Source organism: Athene noctua, chromosome 22 (assembly GCF_965140245.1).
Source record: "Athene noctua chromosome 22, bAthNoc1.hap1.1, whole genome shotgun sequence".
Taxonomy (NCBI): Eukaryota; Metazoa; Chordata; class Aves; order Strigiformes; family Strigidae; genus Athene; species Athene noctua.
The window spans coordinates 467,092-479,672 of NC_134058.1; the positions used below are offsets into that span (position 1 = coordinate 467,092).

The window sequence follows — 12,581 nt, forward strand, 5'->3', positions numbered from 1 at the left end:
TTTCCAGCAAGTTTTGCCATCGTGATGGCTTATCACAGAGGGGATGCTGTGACCTGGATGGACACCCCCTCCTGGCTCAGACGGCAGGGGTGATGAAAGCTGGTCCCACACGCTTGCTCAACCCCACGGATTTCTAAGGCATGAACCTGCTTGGGTAAATGAGGTACGAACTGGTACAGCAATACAGTGAAGAGCTGCGGCACACCACGCCATCCGGGGCAGCCGTGAAACAAAGAGGCGCTTTAAGTTTTCAGACACAAGAGTTAATTCTAAAGGCACTTAAAAGCATTTAATAAAAAACGCAGAAGGTAGCAGCATGCCTTACTGCCGTGTCTTCACCCCGAGCGGCACTCGGATGCACAAACCCGCGCTGACAGGAGCCGTGCGGGAAGCGGCTGCCAGGCGCGGCTCTGCCGGGGGGCTGAGGGGGGGCGGGAGTAGCAGGTGGCAGACGAGGTATCGCTTTCACCTACTCCTCAGCGCAACAGCCAGCCCGAACACTCGAGACTCACTTCCCAAATCAGCCTGGGTCTCTTACGTCCCTCAGGCAATTCTCCAAACCTTCAAGATCATCCCTGCGCTTCCGAGCAAAGACGGGAAATAACTTGATGTCAAGCGGAAGAGGCGAATGTCGCTGTCGCGCGAGCGAAGCAGAAAGGCAAGAGCACATCAGCGATGTCAGCCAGCACGCCGCTCCAGGTCCCCAACGCGGCACCGCTGAGGAATTTCTTCCTACGCCAAACAGCGCTCAAATAGAGTTTTGTAACTGCACTTATTTGCATACTACCAAGCAATACCTAAGCCTGAAATCTGTAAGAAGTTGATGCTAGCTACCACACTGGGAAACGGGGCATTTCTGCCCGGCCCCTCAAGAAAAGCCTGAGCACACGAAGCAATTACTACTGGTTTTTTCTACTGTGGAAATTCTGGGCTTCTCCCAACAGAGAACATAAATATAGAATATTGTCAGAAACAAAAGCCCTAGGTAGCGTTTTACATTTCCGATGTTTAACTTTTTCTTCTTTCTCGTACTGTGTCATTAAGTTTACAAGGATGATTAATGACTGCGGCTGCCAAGTCCATTAAAGTAAGGCCTCTCTGCTCCAAGCTGCAATCCCGCTTTTGGCAAGCGCCGTGCGGAGACAAGGTTACTCGGGCACCCTGGAGCCCCTGCACCCACCTGCATGCCGGGCGCAGCACCCTGGGAAGCTCCCGGCTCCCCGATACCCCGCTCGCTCGGCTGGAGGAACCCGGAGACGTTTCCCGCACAGCGTCTCTCGCCGCCCAGAGCGATCAGCGGGTGAGGAGCCAGCGACCTTCGCGCCTTCCCTGCCCGCTCTGCACCGCGGCGCTCCGGGAGACCCGGCGCTGCCCAAACCCGCGTCCGGGCGCACCGCCAGCACGCCAGGCACCGACCCATGGGAGCTCTTCGCTCCACCCGCTCCCTAAAACCAGAGCCAGACCTGGACTGCGAACACTATCACAGTTCAGATGAACGACTACCAAAACCCGAGAGCAAGGAACTCCCTCACATGCACAGAGCGTTGCAGAATTTTCTGGCAATTAACTGATTTGTCCTAACGTGAGAAATCATATGAAAATCCCTTTTCTATCCTCCCCCAGAGCAAGAGAAATAAGCTCACACGCACTTTCACAGACATCTCAAAAATGTAAATCTGTAATTAAATTGCTTGGCTAAACTTATGATTTTGTATCTCTGGAAAAAAAAAGATTGAATTAGAAGGAACACTTCCTTCACTAGGAAATATAAAACCACTATAAACTTGATTTAAGACGAGATGACATCTTGATATGGAAATATATTTCCATCAAACATTTCAGTTAAAACTGCATAATCTGATGGAAAGAAAACATCTCAATAACGTGTTCTAAGCATCTTTAAATGCTCCATTTCTCTTGCTGCTCACAGCACTATTTTACTAAGTGTAAAGTCAACCACAACCTATTCAGCTCTCAAAGGATATTGTTTCTCCATCCCAATTACCCAATCCAGAGCAACGTATGACCATTATCCTCAATCTGCAGATGAAAGCGCTCAGAAAAAGTTATTTGCAGCGTTCCCATGGTGATGCCCTGGTAGAGGAAAGAACAAACCCCAGCTGCTCCCTGACCTCCGCGTTCAGCCTCGGCAGCGTCCCCGCTGCAGCTGCAAGGGCCCCGGCGACGGCCCCGGCCCGTGCCACACGTGCCCTTCAGGCTGCCAACAGCCCCAGGGGCGGAACGTACGCTTGCACTTTATTTCAAGGACCCACAGATGCCCACAAGGGCCACGTTTAAGTTTCCTTGAAATATCTCCACACAAAGGAGCAGAAAAAGCATGCCTAAGGGTTTCAGAAAGCAGCCAGGTCGCAGCTGGGTTCGGAGGGATGGAGCATCCATCCATCCATCCATCCATCCATCCATCCACCCACCCCACACCAACCACCGCCCCACCCGCGCTCTGGAGAGGTCTGTGGCGAGACCGGACATCCACGAGTTTGTCCAAACACACACAAGCCTGAGGGAGGACAGCAATGTCATAGGCACAGGCAGATCTGTAAGTTACTCTAAACATTTTATTTCTTTTACATCTTTCAATAAACCTCCCTATGGGTGAGACCCCTCGCAAGCAGCACCAGCGACTTTGAAATGAACACAAAGATTCTGGAAGTACCACTGTATAAAATACATCTTTTTCTTCTGTATTTTACAACTCGTGCTTTCACCAGCATAGACAGAACACCTGTGTATTCAGATGAAAAAACATATTCCCTTCGGAATGACTGTGAAATGTAATCCAACATTATTATTCAATTATACCCTAAGAAAAATTCAAGTTTTATAACAGCGAGCAGAATTAAACTTCTAGGTTGGGGGTGGGGAGGGAAATAAAATCTGTAAGCTAAGCTCCCTCCTCCCCCGTAATTAACACAAATTTTCCAAGACTTCATCTAGGCATAAGATTCTGCCTTTTTCTTTTTCTTCTTTTTTTTTTTTTCCTTCACTGAGCTAATGAGGCCAAAAATCTCTGGCCACAAGAAAAGCTCTTCCTTTTAAATAATGCAACAGGGAAACTGCAACCGACACACCACAGACGCTGGCAGAGACGGCACCAGTAATAACCCACGGACAGACCCAGCTCCTCGTCCCCGCTGCGTGGCAGCCACAGGGACAGATTTTGGAGGAGATACAAGTGAGTGTGACAAACTTGACATTCAAAGACAGAAGTGGGTTGGTTTAGGTTTTTTAACATACCAGCTGGTGATCTGCGGGTATTAGCAAACAATCCATCTCGAGTTAAGGTATGAGACAAACCTACACCAGCAATATGATGGCAAGCACCACCCTAAACCATCCACCTTCCCCCCCTCCAGAACGCTGGCACGTCCTTCAGAAGGGCTGCGCGCCCGAATTTTACTTCTAGCCTAATTCACCTCACAAGCGCCTACGCTTTCCCATTTGCCTCATGCTTATGAATAATAAAGATTCCCAGCTATACGATTAACTTCATTTGCCACATTCTGTACCCTGGGAGGCTCCACACGCCAGACATTGTTCGAGAAGAAAAGCTGAAAGCCTGCGTGTGTAAATGCATACACAAGGTCTGAACTAGGGACAACAGAAACACTAGAGAAAAGTGGCTAAAACCCAACAAGCCGTTCCCAGTAACCAGGAGCATTATTCTGCCACAAACCTGTGCAGAGAGCTTGCTTTCTCACCTTTGTCAAAGCACCACCTTTCAGAGCCACCAGAACTGCCAGCAGCACGTGTCCCGTCCCCGTCACATCAACAGCATCAGAGTACACTGCAACCCACCGTCTCTACAATTTACATGTCAGTTCCAGTGACCCGAGAAAAAGCATCTCCACAGAAGAGCCACCACCAGCAACTCCCAAAAAACCCCGATTACTTCTGTCACGGTGCTTAGTATGTTAAAAATAGATGGACTTGACTTTAACTTTCAGACAAAAGAAGGAGGGGGGTGAAGGACTCCAGCTGTGAAAACTACACACGTGAACTGATCCAAATTTGATCCTGCGCCCAGCCTGACACTTGCAGTCATTAAACCCGGGGGGTGGTTTTCATTCACATGTTTAGATGTTACAAACGACTGACTGGGGGGACAAGAACAGTTAGCTTGCAACAGGCAGACACTACTGGAGTTTTACAGGAATTTCTCAAAGCTGATCGCTTTGATCATTAAATGATTCCCACAAATGTGGCAAAGGTACTGTAGGAGAGTGCTACTAAGAACTAAAACTATACTGCAAGTATTGCCATGTAACTTCCAGCCCGCCTGCCCAGAAGGAATAAAGGCAAGGGGTCACAGACCTATCTGGACTGATCTTCAACTTCTCCTTGGCCCCCCAGACACCTGAATTTTAAACACTCCTGTCACATTCCAGTGAACCCAACCATGATGTGTTAACAGGAGATACGTAAACAAGCACGTTCAGAGTAACGGGATTCCAGTACAAAACGCCCAGTTCTGTGCATCGCCCGTTCTTAACGGGATTTCTCAGACAGGAGCAGGCTAGTTATTTCTCGGGACCCTGTTTGGCAGGAAAGAACACGCGCTGGGGTTCTGTTCAGAAGTCTTTACACATAATTAGATGACATTATGTTTACACAGTACCAAAACACCTATCTAATTTGAAACAATTTTGAAACACGTCAATAAGATGATAGAAGATTTGGCTCTCTGACACAAGTCACACACACACGAGCAACAGACTCCTACTATACGAGTAGTCAGCTGCCAAATTCGCCTTCAAGTCTAGTTTAGAGCTCGCTTTCAACGCGTAACAGGACTTTATTATTTAAACAATAGGTTCCAGAGCCAGGGAATTCTGTAACTTACATGGCAGGCTCTCAAAAAATAATCTGTAAGCATCAAGTAAAGCTGGTAAGTTTAAAATAAATAAAGAGATTTAACTACCTCATTAGTGTTCCAGCGGTGCCTCTCTTTCGGTAAACTTGAACATTTTGGTAGACATTCAAGCAGCTTCTTCGGTAAAAAGATTTTTACATGACTGCCATTGCTGTTCCCATGATCATCTAGAAAGAAGAGGAGACACGTGATGTATACACAGGAGAATAGGTGGTTGCCAGTAGGAGACCCTGGCTACAAGAAGACTTGGAAACCCACCAGTTCACTTGTCAAAGCACAAGCAATTTGTCACTGCAAAGAAGAACACGGCTTTCTGTTGAAATTGCACCTTTATTTCAGAAATATAAACAGTTTAATTCATCGTGGTTGCAGTTTGAGAAGAGCTTAGATGGATTTGTGCACAAGGAGCCTGTGTGTGTGCTTACCTGTGCCTATTCTAACTTATTATTTCCCTCAGTGACAAATTTTACAAGCAATAGCGACAAAACGTTAGAGAAGCTGTGACCACAGCAGTATGACCTGCCAGGAAAGTCATAAATGAAGTTCACACTCGACAGGATTTGCAAGTAAATAAGCACAGAGCCCCAGTAGCTGCTATAATTTTGTCAAGCTGCAGTAGAAATGCAACTCAAGGTCTATTAGTTCATTTAAAACTAAAATGTGCTGTACCTGATTAAAACCAGGTTACTTTTCTTTCAACGGACAGCTCAAAAAGTGAATGTAGTTCCTCAATGTGACAGGGAGGTAGAGGCACCGAAATCTTCCTACCTCACCTACTCCGGGGTCTCAAAGCAGAAATACTGAAGAATTAAAAATTACTCCTTTTTGTTGCTAAAAATTTAGAAAGTGCATCAATTCTCCCTAAAAAAAAAATAAAGAGACCCAAAACCCCTCAAGTCCAACAGCAGCCCACAGAAATCCCAGCAGCGTTCGCCTGGCTGCGTGTCTCTCACCCTGCTACCACCACCCAAAGCAGCAGCGCACCCGCGCACGGTGCACGTTTACAGACAAACCGGTCCCCGCGGAAGAGGGAACCGGAACAGCAGGAACCACATCCCAGCTACAGCGCGGGAGCTCCACCCGTGCTCCTGCACCCCGCCACCGCTGCGCCTGACAGACGCTGGGCAGCGCTACCCGCAAAGTACCCGCCTGCACTGGCATTTTACCCTACAAAATTAATTTATAGTCCTTTCCCATTTGGAAGTGTGCTGAAAAAGGATATTAACTTTTTCCCTTTTACACACCTAATCATTTTATGTCATTAAACAGACGCCGGCCCCACGATAAAACTCCTCTGCAATTACGCACGGTGCAGGAATCTCGCATGACCCGCAGCAAAGCGGAGAGAACCCGTCCCGCAATCACTGTAGGAAGCGGGCGAAGAGCACAAACGAGCAGCGAGACATCCCTAGTATTTTTAAAGCTTGATTATACTCTTGGATGTGTCAAGTTCAACAATATACATGCTGTTAAATCAACTACTCGTGCAAGCACAGCAGATGAGTTTACAAGATAAGCAGCGATGTGTATGATAAACGTGAGCCGCTCTATAATTTACGAGTCCTGTGAGCTCCCTGAGTTATTGGGAACTTTACTGTACACTGCGTTAGACTAAATCAACAGGGCTGCCACTTCCATACTTCTTCCTGGGCGAACACGCAGTCGGGCAGTATTGATCTCTGCTCAACTGATAAAGAAATCGGGAAGAGGGTTCTCTGGGTTATTTTTTTCTATACCATTCCAGGATTTCTAGCTTGACACCGAACATCTCAGACCGCTACTCTACGGGGCTTTTCAGCCACATCCTGATCCCAGCCAACGCTCTGCACGCGTGGCCACCACCTCTGTCATCCCCCACCACCCCTGGCCGCTCAGAGCTTCACAACCACCACGTCCCGGCGCCTGGGGTTACCCCCTGCGAGCCGCTGGCGTGGGGCAGCGCCCGCCGCCACAGCAGCCCCCAGCCATTCCCCCCGCAGTTCCAGGTCTGCCACCCGATTCGCCTGGTACCTACTTAACATTCCCTACATTAATTTTATACCGTTTTCATTTCTCATTCAAAATATTGCATTGCACTACATTCAATTCATTAAGGCGGCAAAGTATTTTACAGCACACATTATTGCTTTTATCAGCCAAACTACATCCCCAGTTACATCTCATCAGCTTATTTTCCATGGGCACATTTTAATTGACATTAATTGTATTACTTCCCCTTACCTCCGTATCAGTCAAGTCTTCTATCATTCATTCCATTATTTTGCAGGGCTGGCAGACCTCTAATTATTCAGCTCGTTTTATTAACTTTCTTCCACTGTCATCAATTATCAGTATTATTAATCCAGAAAGTGCCTATGGAAAATAGATCCCTTGAAAATGTTTTGGTAGAAGTTATCAGAACTTGCTGACTCTAAACCTTCCAACTCCTGTTGTTCGCACCTCACACCTTTGTTATTATAGCAAGGGAAGGTCATTTTCATCATCCTCAAGTGTCACTACATCTCACGTGTGCTTCCCTTTTCCACATTTAGCAACGACATTTCTTCATTCCAGAAAATCCCCAACATGGAAAACAACACCTGCCACCTGCCTCGATCTGACGGGCTTTCTGTTCAAGGATCCTCCCGCCGCATGGTCGGGATGACAATAATCACATCATGGGAAGTGAATCTTAAATTCGGTGACCTCTGAAACAGGTTTGACCTTGGAGAAGGACAATGTTGGCCAACCAGCTAAGAGGATGAAGAGTGAGAAAGCGCCTTGCCCCAAAGGACACACACAGACTGCTGTGACCCTCGCTCCTCCACCCGCTGGAAGGGTCATGACGTACCCCCAAAGGCTGTGCAGAGAAAACGGGGGTGCCAGGCACAGGGGAGGAGGCTCGCTCTCAGCTGCACTAACGGTGCCGGCAGGCCTCGCTCACCCCCAGGCCTCCACGCCGCGAGGCAGCTTCCTCCGCAAAGCGTTTCCCTCGGCAGCTGCCCCGGCGCCAGGCAGGGTCTGCCACCCCACCCACAGAGCGGCTACCACGAGCTCCCTTGCCTCGGATCAACTATCGCTTTGCTGCTCCGGCTCCTCACAAGTAGCATCGCCATCCTCCCAACTGCGACACGGAGATCTTTAGGGAGGCGGAGAAAACAAAAAAAGCGGTCATCCTTCGGCTGGAATCGAGCCTGTCATCACTAGTCAACCTGACACACCCACCGCCCGACCGCGGGGCCTTCCGACAAAGTCAGAGCAGTGAGACTCCAGGCTGCTCAGCATCTACACCCAACTCAGAGCAACCAGCACGCACCAGAGGGAACGTTACATTTGTTTAGAACGAAAATTTCCTCTGTAGTTAAAAAAAGGAGCTGCAATTTCACAACGCTTATTTGATTTTACTGTGCAAACGCAGGCCAGATTTGTACTTGAACTTTCTTCCTTGTATTATTTTTGCTATGGGTGCGACTTATGACATTGTGATCTGCAAACCCATCCAGTGTCAATAAAAAGTGCTTCTGCAAGCAAAGCTGCACTTGCACAAGGAGGATTTGCCAGTAAAGCTGTATCGACATGGGGTTTTTTTTAGTGCAAAGCTGGCCACAGCTCAAAAACGCTTCCCAAGGCATGCACAGCCAATTCTGAAAAACTACAATAAGGAAGCTAGATACTAAAATACAGCAGCCTACAAGGTATCTCGTTATAATTCAGTCTGAAAATCCAAAATTTAAGTTCCATTAGCCATCTTCAAGATTACTTATTAGCAAACCAGAAACTCGTGTAAAATTAAGAAAGTACAACTATTATAAAGTTTATGGAAAGTTCCATATTAATTATACCACATAAACCCTTCGTAATTTTATGGGTTTCTTCATGCTCCTTGCACTTTATCCTCCCAAGGGATGCAACATGGGCCATAAAACTTTAAAGCGCACAACAGCAAATCACACAGCGAGTCTGTGCTCTACCCCTGCTCTCCAAACAATCCCCCCTTCCCCCTCCTTTTTTTTTTTTTTTTTTTTTCCTGTAACTGGTTCTTAAATCTTCCGCGATCCAGGAGGTGAACTTAGATCTGCAGACCGTTTAACTACCACACTTTATCAATAAGATGTATAATTGGAGAATACAGAAATGGCTGAATGGGTGTTGATCAACTCCTGATTTGCAGGCAGTTCTATACTGGAAATAAATAGAAAGAATAAGCCTATAAAATCACAAACGCAAGTTTCATAAACCCATTATTATGAAGTAATAACTTAGGGTTGGCCATCTTCTTAGCCACCTCGCAAGAGAGGCGGAAGGTGTATACATGTTACCAACAGGCACTTTCATACAAGACAAACAGCTAAAATCCGAGTGTAATTATCAGCTACTTACAGGGAACGGGAGGGCGCCAAGTTCCCCGCGACACCGCTCACCGCGCTGCTGCTTCGGCCCTGGGACCCAGCGAAGACCGTGCGGAGCGGCACTCGCAGGGACACCGTACGCACGGGCCACCCAACGCCGTCCCCTCGGGCGCCATGCAGCCGAACCCCAGAGCAGCCCTCCTGGCCAGGCAACACCAGCCGCGGGCCTGGGCTGAGAGCCGAGGGGAGCGGAGGGAGGGCAGCGCCCAAAGCGAGGGCGCCAGCGCCGCCGCCCCTCCCCGGGAGCTGCGGTTCTGAACCTCCCGGCTTCCCTGAAACCCTGCCCCTGCGCAAAGAGCTGCTCTTCCAGTAACTCACCTCTCTAAAGATAATATACAAAGACACAGACAAAGATGAAAGTCAAGGTATCCAGATTTAGTCAAAAGAAACTATTTTTCTTTTTTTTTTTACGTATTCCTATTTCCATGTATTGATTTGGCTCTGCCAGGTCCTGGGCTGTGGGTGGGCATATGAAGCCCCCCTGAAGTCCTACATTCCTTCACTCACTGACCTCTGGACCCAGACAAAGCCCATGAATTCAATCTGGCAGAATTAAACGCAAAGAATTATCCCCGATCCAAACATCTGAGGGACTGGCACGCTATTTCTCATAGTTAAACTTCGTTCCTGGCACTTTCAATCAGTAAACAAGTAGCAACACATAAGCAAAACCAACAGCTTTTGGTCTGTTTTCTAGAAATATTTGGACGATTACAGTTGTAAATCTCTTGGCAACAAAAGCAGATTTCTAAATATCAATAGAGGGTGGCTAAGATAAGATAACCAGGCCCAGCTCTGCGGCGCTCCTGCCCAGCGGGGCTCTGCTGGATGCCAGCGCCCGGCGCAGATGCTCCGACCCTCCGCCGCCACGGACACGGGCGGCCCCAGAAGCAACCCGGGACTGAGGGGAGGCCGTGAGGAAAGGATGAAGGGTTCAGGCAAAGGCAAAAAATGCGAAATAGGAGCAAGAGAGGACGGCACGAAAACCAGCACGTGGGCAGCTGTGACTGCTGCCTGCGGGGAGAACGGGCGGAACAGGGAAAACCAAAAAGAATGGGGAAATCACGGGAACGGTAGTAGCATCAAGGATGATCAACAAAATAATTTTCCTCTAGTAAGTTGTTGAATCTAGCCTAGTTTCTTGGAATATTTGTGATAAATACTTTGTTGCTATGACAAGCTCTACAAAACCATTCTAAAACTAAGAAATACAAATATAGATAAAACTCTGCTGCTGCACATTATCGTCCCGGTCCTCCCCACCAATAATGTGCTACTTGTAAGTTACTTCATCCTTTTCACACAGCAGAAAGTTTCTTGACGTTTTATAACTGAATTCAATTTAAACAACACCGTTATGTAAAACTGCAAATGGTGCGTTTTGGGGAAGAGTTGATAGCACAATTCTTCTTCATGAAAGCCTACGCGCTGGTTGAGGAGGTCTGGTTTACACAATTAGCTATTTATTTCTTATGCTGTACATTTATCACTGTGCTCAGCGCTTGGGAGTCTGCTTCCCCCGACCAGCAGACCTGGCTGTGTCACAGGCTCCCCGTTCCCTCTCCCACCTTAGCAGGGGGGCTGAGGCGCCCCGACAGCCGTACAAGAAAGGAGAATTCGCTCACATTCAAAGGTGCATTAGAGTAACTATATTAAAAGCAGTCTTTAGGCATTTTTGCAATCTTCCTGCAACTTCCTGCTGCAGCTCCCGAGTGTGTTCATGCACAACTGTCGCCGTGGTGCTTTTAAGTGCAACAGAACGATCAGACACCGCTCACTGCCGCCGCCAATTCATTTGTTTTAGACCCGTCGGCAATTCCTTCACCCCTTGGTTTTCACTAAAATTACACCATCAAATTCAACAGCAATGAAACTAAGGGGAGATGGATATTAGCCAAGCCTAGCAAAAATAAACCACCCATTTATACAGTTTTCAATATTACAAATATTCTTAACGCTACAACAAATACTCCAGAAGTCCCAAAGTATTGGCTAAGGCCAGTATACACTGGCACTTCCAGACATGGATATTTTTACCTTTCTTTTTAAAAAAAACTTTTTTTTTTTTTTTTTTTTACACTATGAACAGTTTTTGAGTTTGGCAACCTACCTGGATAGCTGGCAGGAAAAAAACCAAAACCCCTTGAACCACAGATTGACAAGAGCAGGAGAAGGACACGGAGCTCTCCGTTCCCAGAGATAACCGGAGTTTGCTCTTGTCACCGGGTGCCGTGACGGCTCCTCAGCACCAAGCCGTACCTCCAGCATCGCCCCAGGAAGAGGAGGTGCACTGCACCCCCAAGAAAACAGGGTTAAGACAGACGCCAGCACCCGCAGGCACACAACCCACGGGGTCTTAAAAGGGGGTGAACACAACAGAGGGCTGAAGGGGCGCAGGAAGCCGCGAAGGGGAAAACAGGACGCGAAGTGAGGGGAAAAAACTCAAAAGAAAAAACTCAACAAGGGGTGAAAAGAGGAAGCCAGGAAACCCTGAAGATGCACGAAGCTGCTGGAAGCACTGCATTTTAATTAAGCATCACTGCTCCACAACGCAGTCTACCAGCCTCGTTTCACTCCATGGAAAGGTTTGGGTTTGTTTGGGGTTTTTTTATCCCTGCAGATATATTTGGTTTATTGAAGCAGAGACAGAAGGGACACTAAAAAAGGAAAGTCACATTCCAGCTCCCTCTTTCTGAAGGCTGCCTGGACAGAGCGGTAGGACAGCTACTTCCCCTTCCTCCCGTAGCACAGACCTTTGTGAGCGGGTCTTGGAACCATTTAAAAATATTAGTGACATAAAGGGAGCACCAAGCCTTGAAAGACTGAATTCTAAAAACATTTGTTTTAACCTTACTCGTACATAATCCTTTCACTGTTTGCCGATACAGGAAATGAAACGTGAGTTATAACATCTGTAGGAAACCTTCCTACAGAAGTAGCTTTAAAAACCCACAGAAATAAACCAAAAAGCCTTTGAGCCAAAGTGTTTGTTGTGAAAATCATTAACAAGAAGAGATGTGGAATTGGATTGAAAAAAAAACACTAGAGCTTCAAACAAGCCCCATGCCTTACATGAGGAATCTTGTGAGAAAAACCGTTCTAATACCAAAAGTACTCCAGAAAGTTGACCTCACACATGTAGTTCCTGCTGTTTGGAAAAACCGAATTGAGTCCACTCTCGGAAACCAGCCTGCTGGCTTACAGCCCACCGAGCGGGTCTAGAAGCTTCACTAGAAGGCAACTTGCTTCCATCTATGACAACAAAAATTTTGGTAAAATCCCAACTGCTGAAATTCAGCAAA

General features: G+C 47.3%; 1 protein-coding gene across 6 annotated transcripts in view; it reads right to left on the minus strand.

Moving 5' to 3' along the window:
• The window catches only part of CAMTA1 (calmodulin binding transcription activator 1), a 293,026-nt gene that overhangs the window by 258,777 nt on the left and 21,668 nt on the right, over nucleotides 1-12,581 (minus strand). For all 6 annotated transcript variants that reach the window (XM_074924718.1, XM_074924719.1, XM_074924715.1 and 3 more), the window contains one exon: nucleotides 4,940-5,058. In XM_074924718.1, coding sequence (XP_074780819.1) covers nucleotides 4,940-5,058 — 119 coding nt within the window. The remainder of the gene's footprint in view (nucleotides 1-4,939; nucleotides 5,059-12,581) is intronic.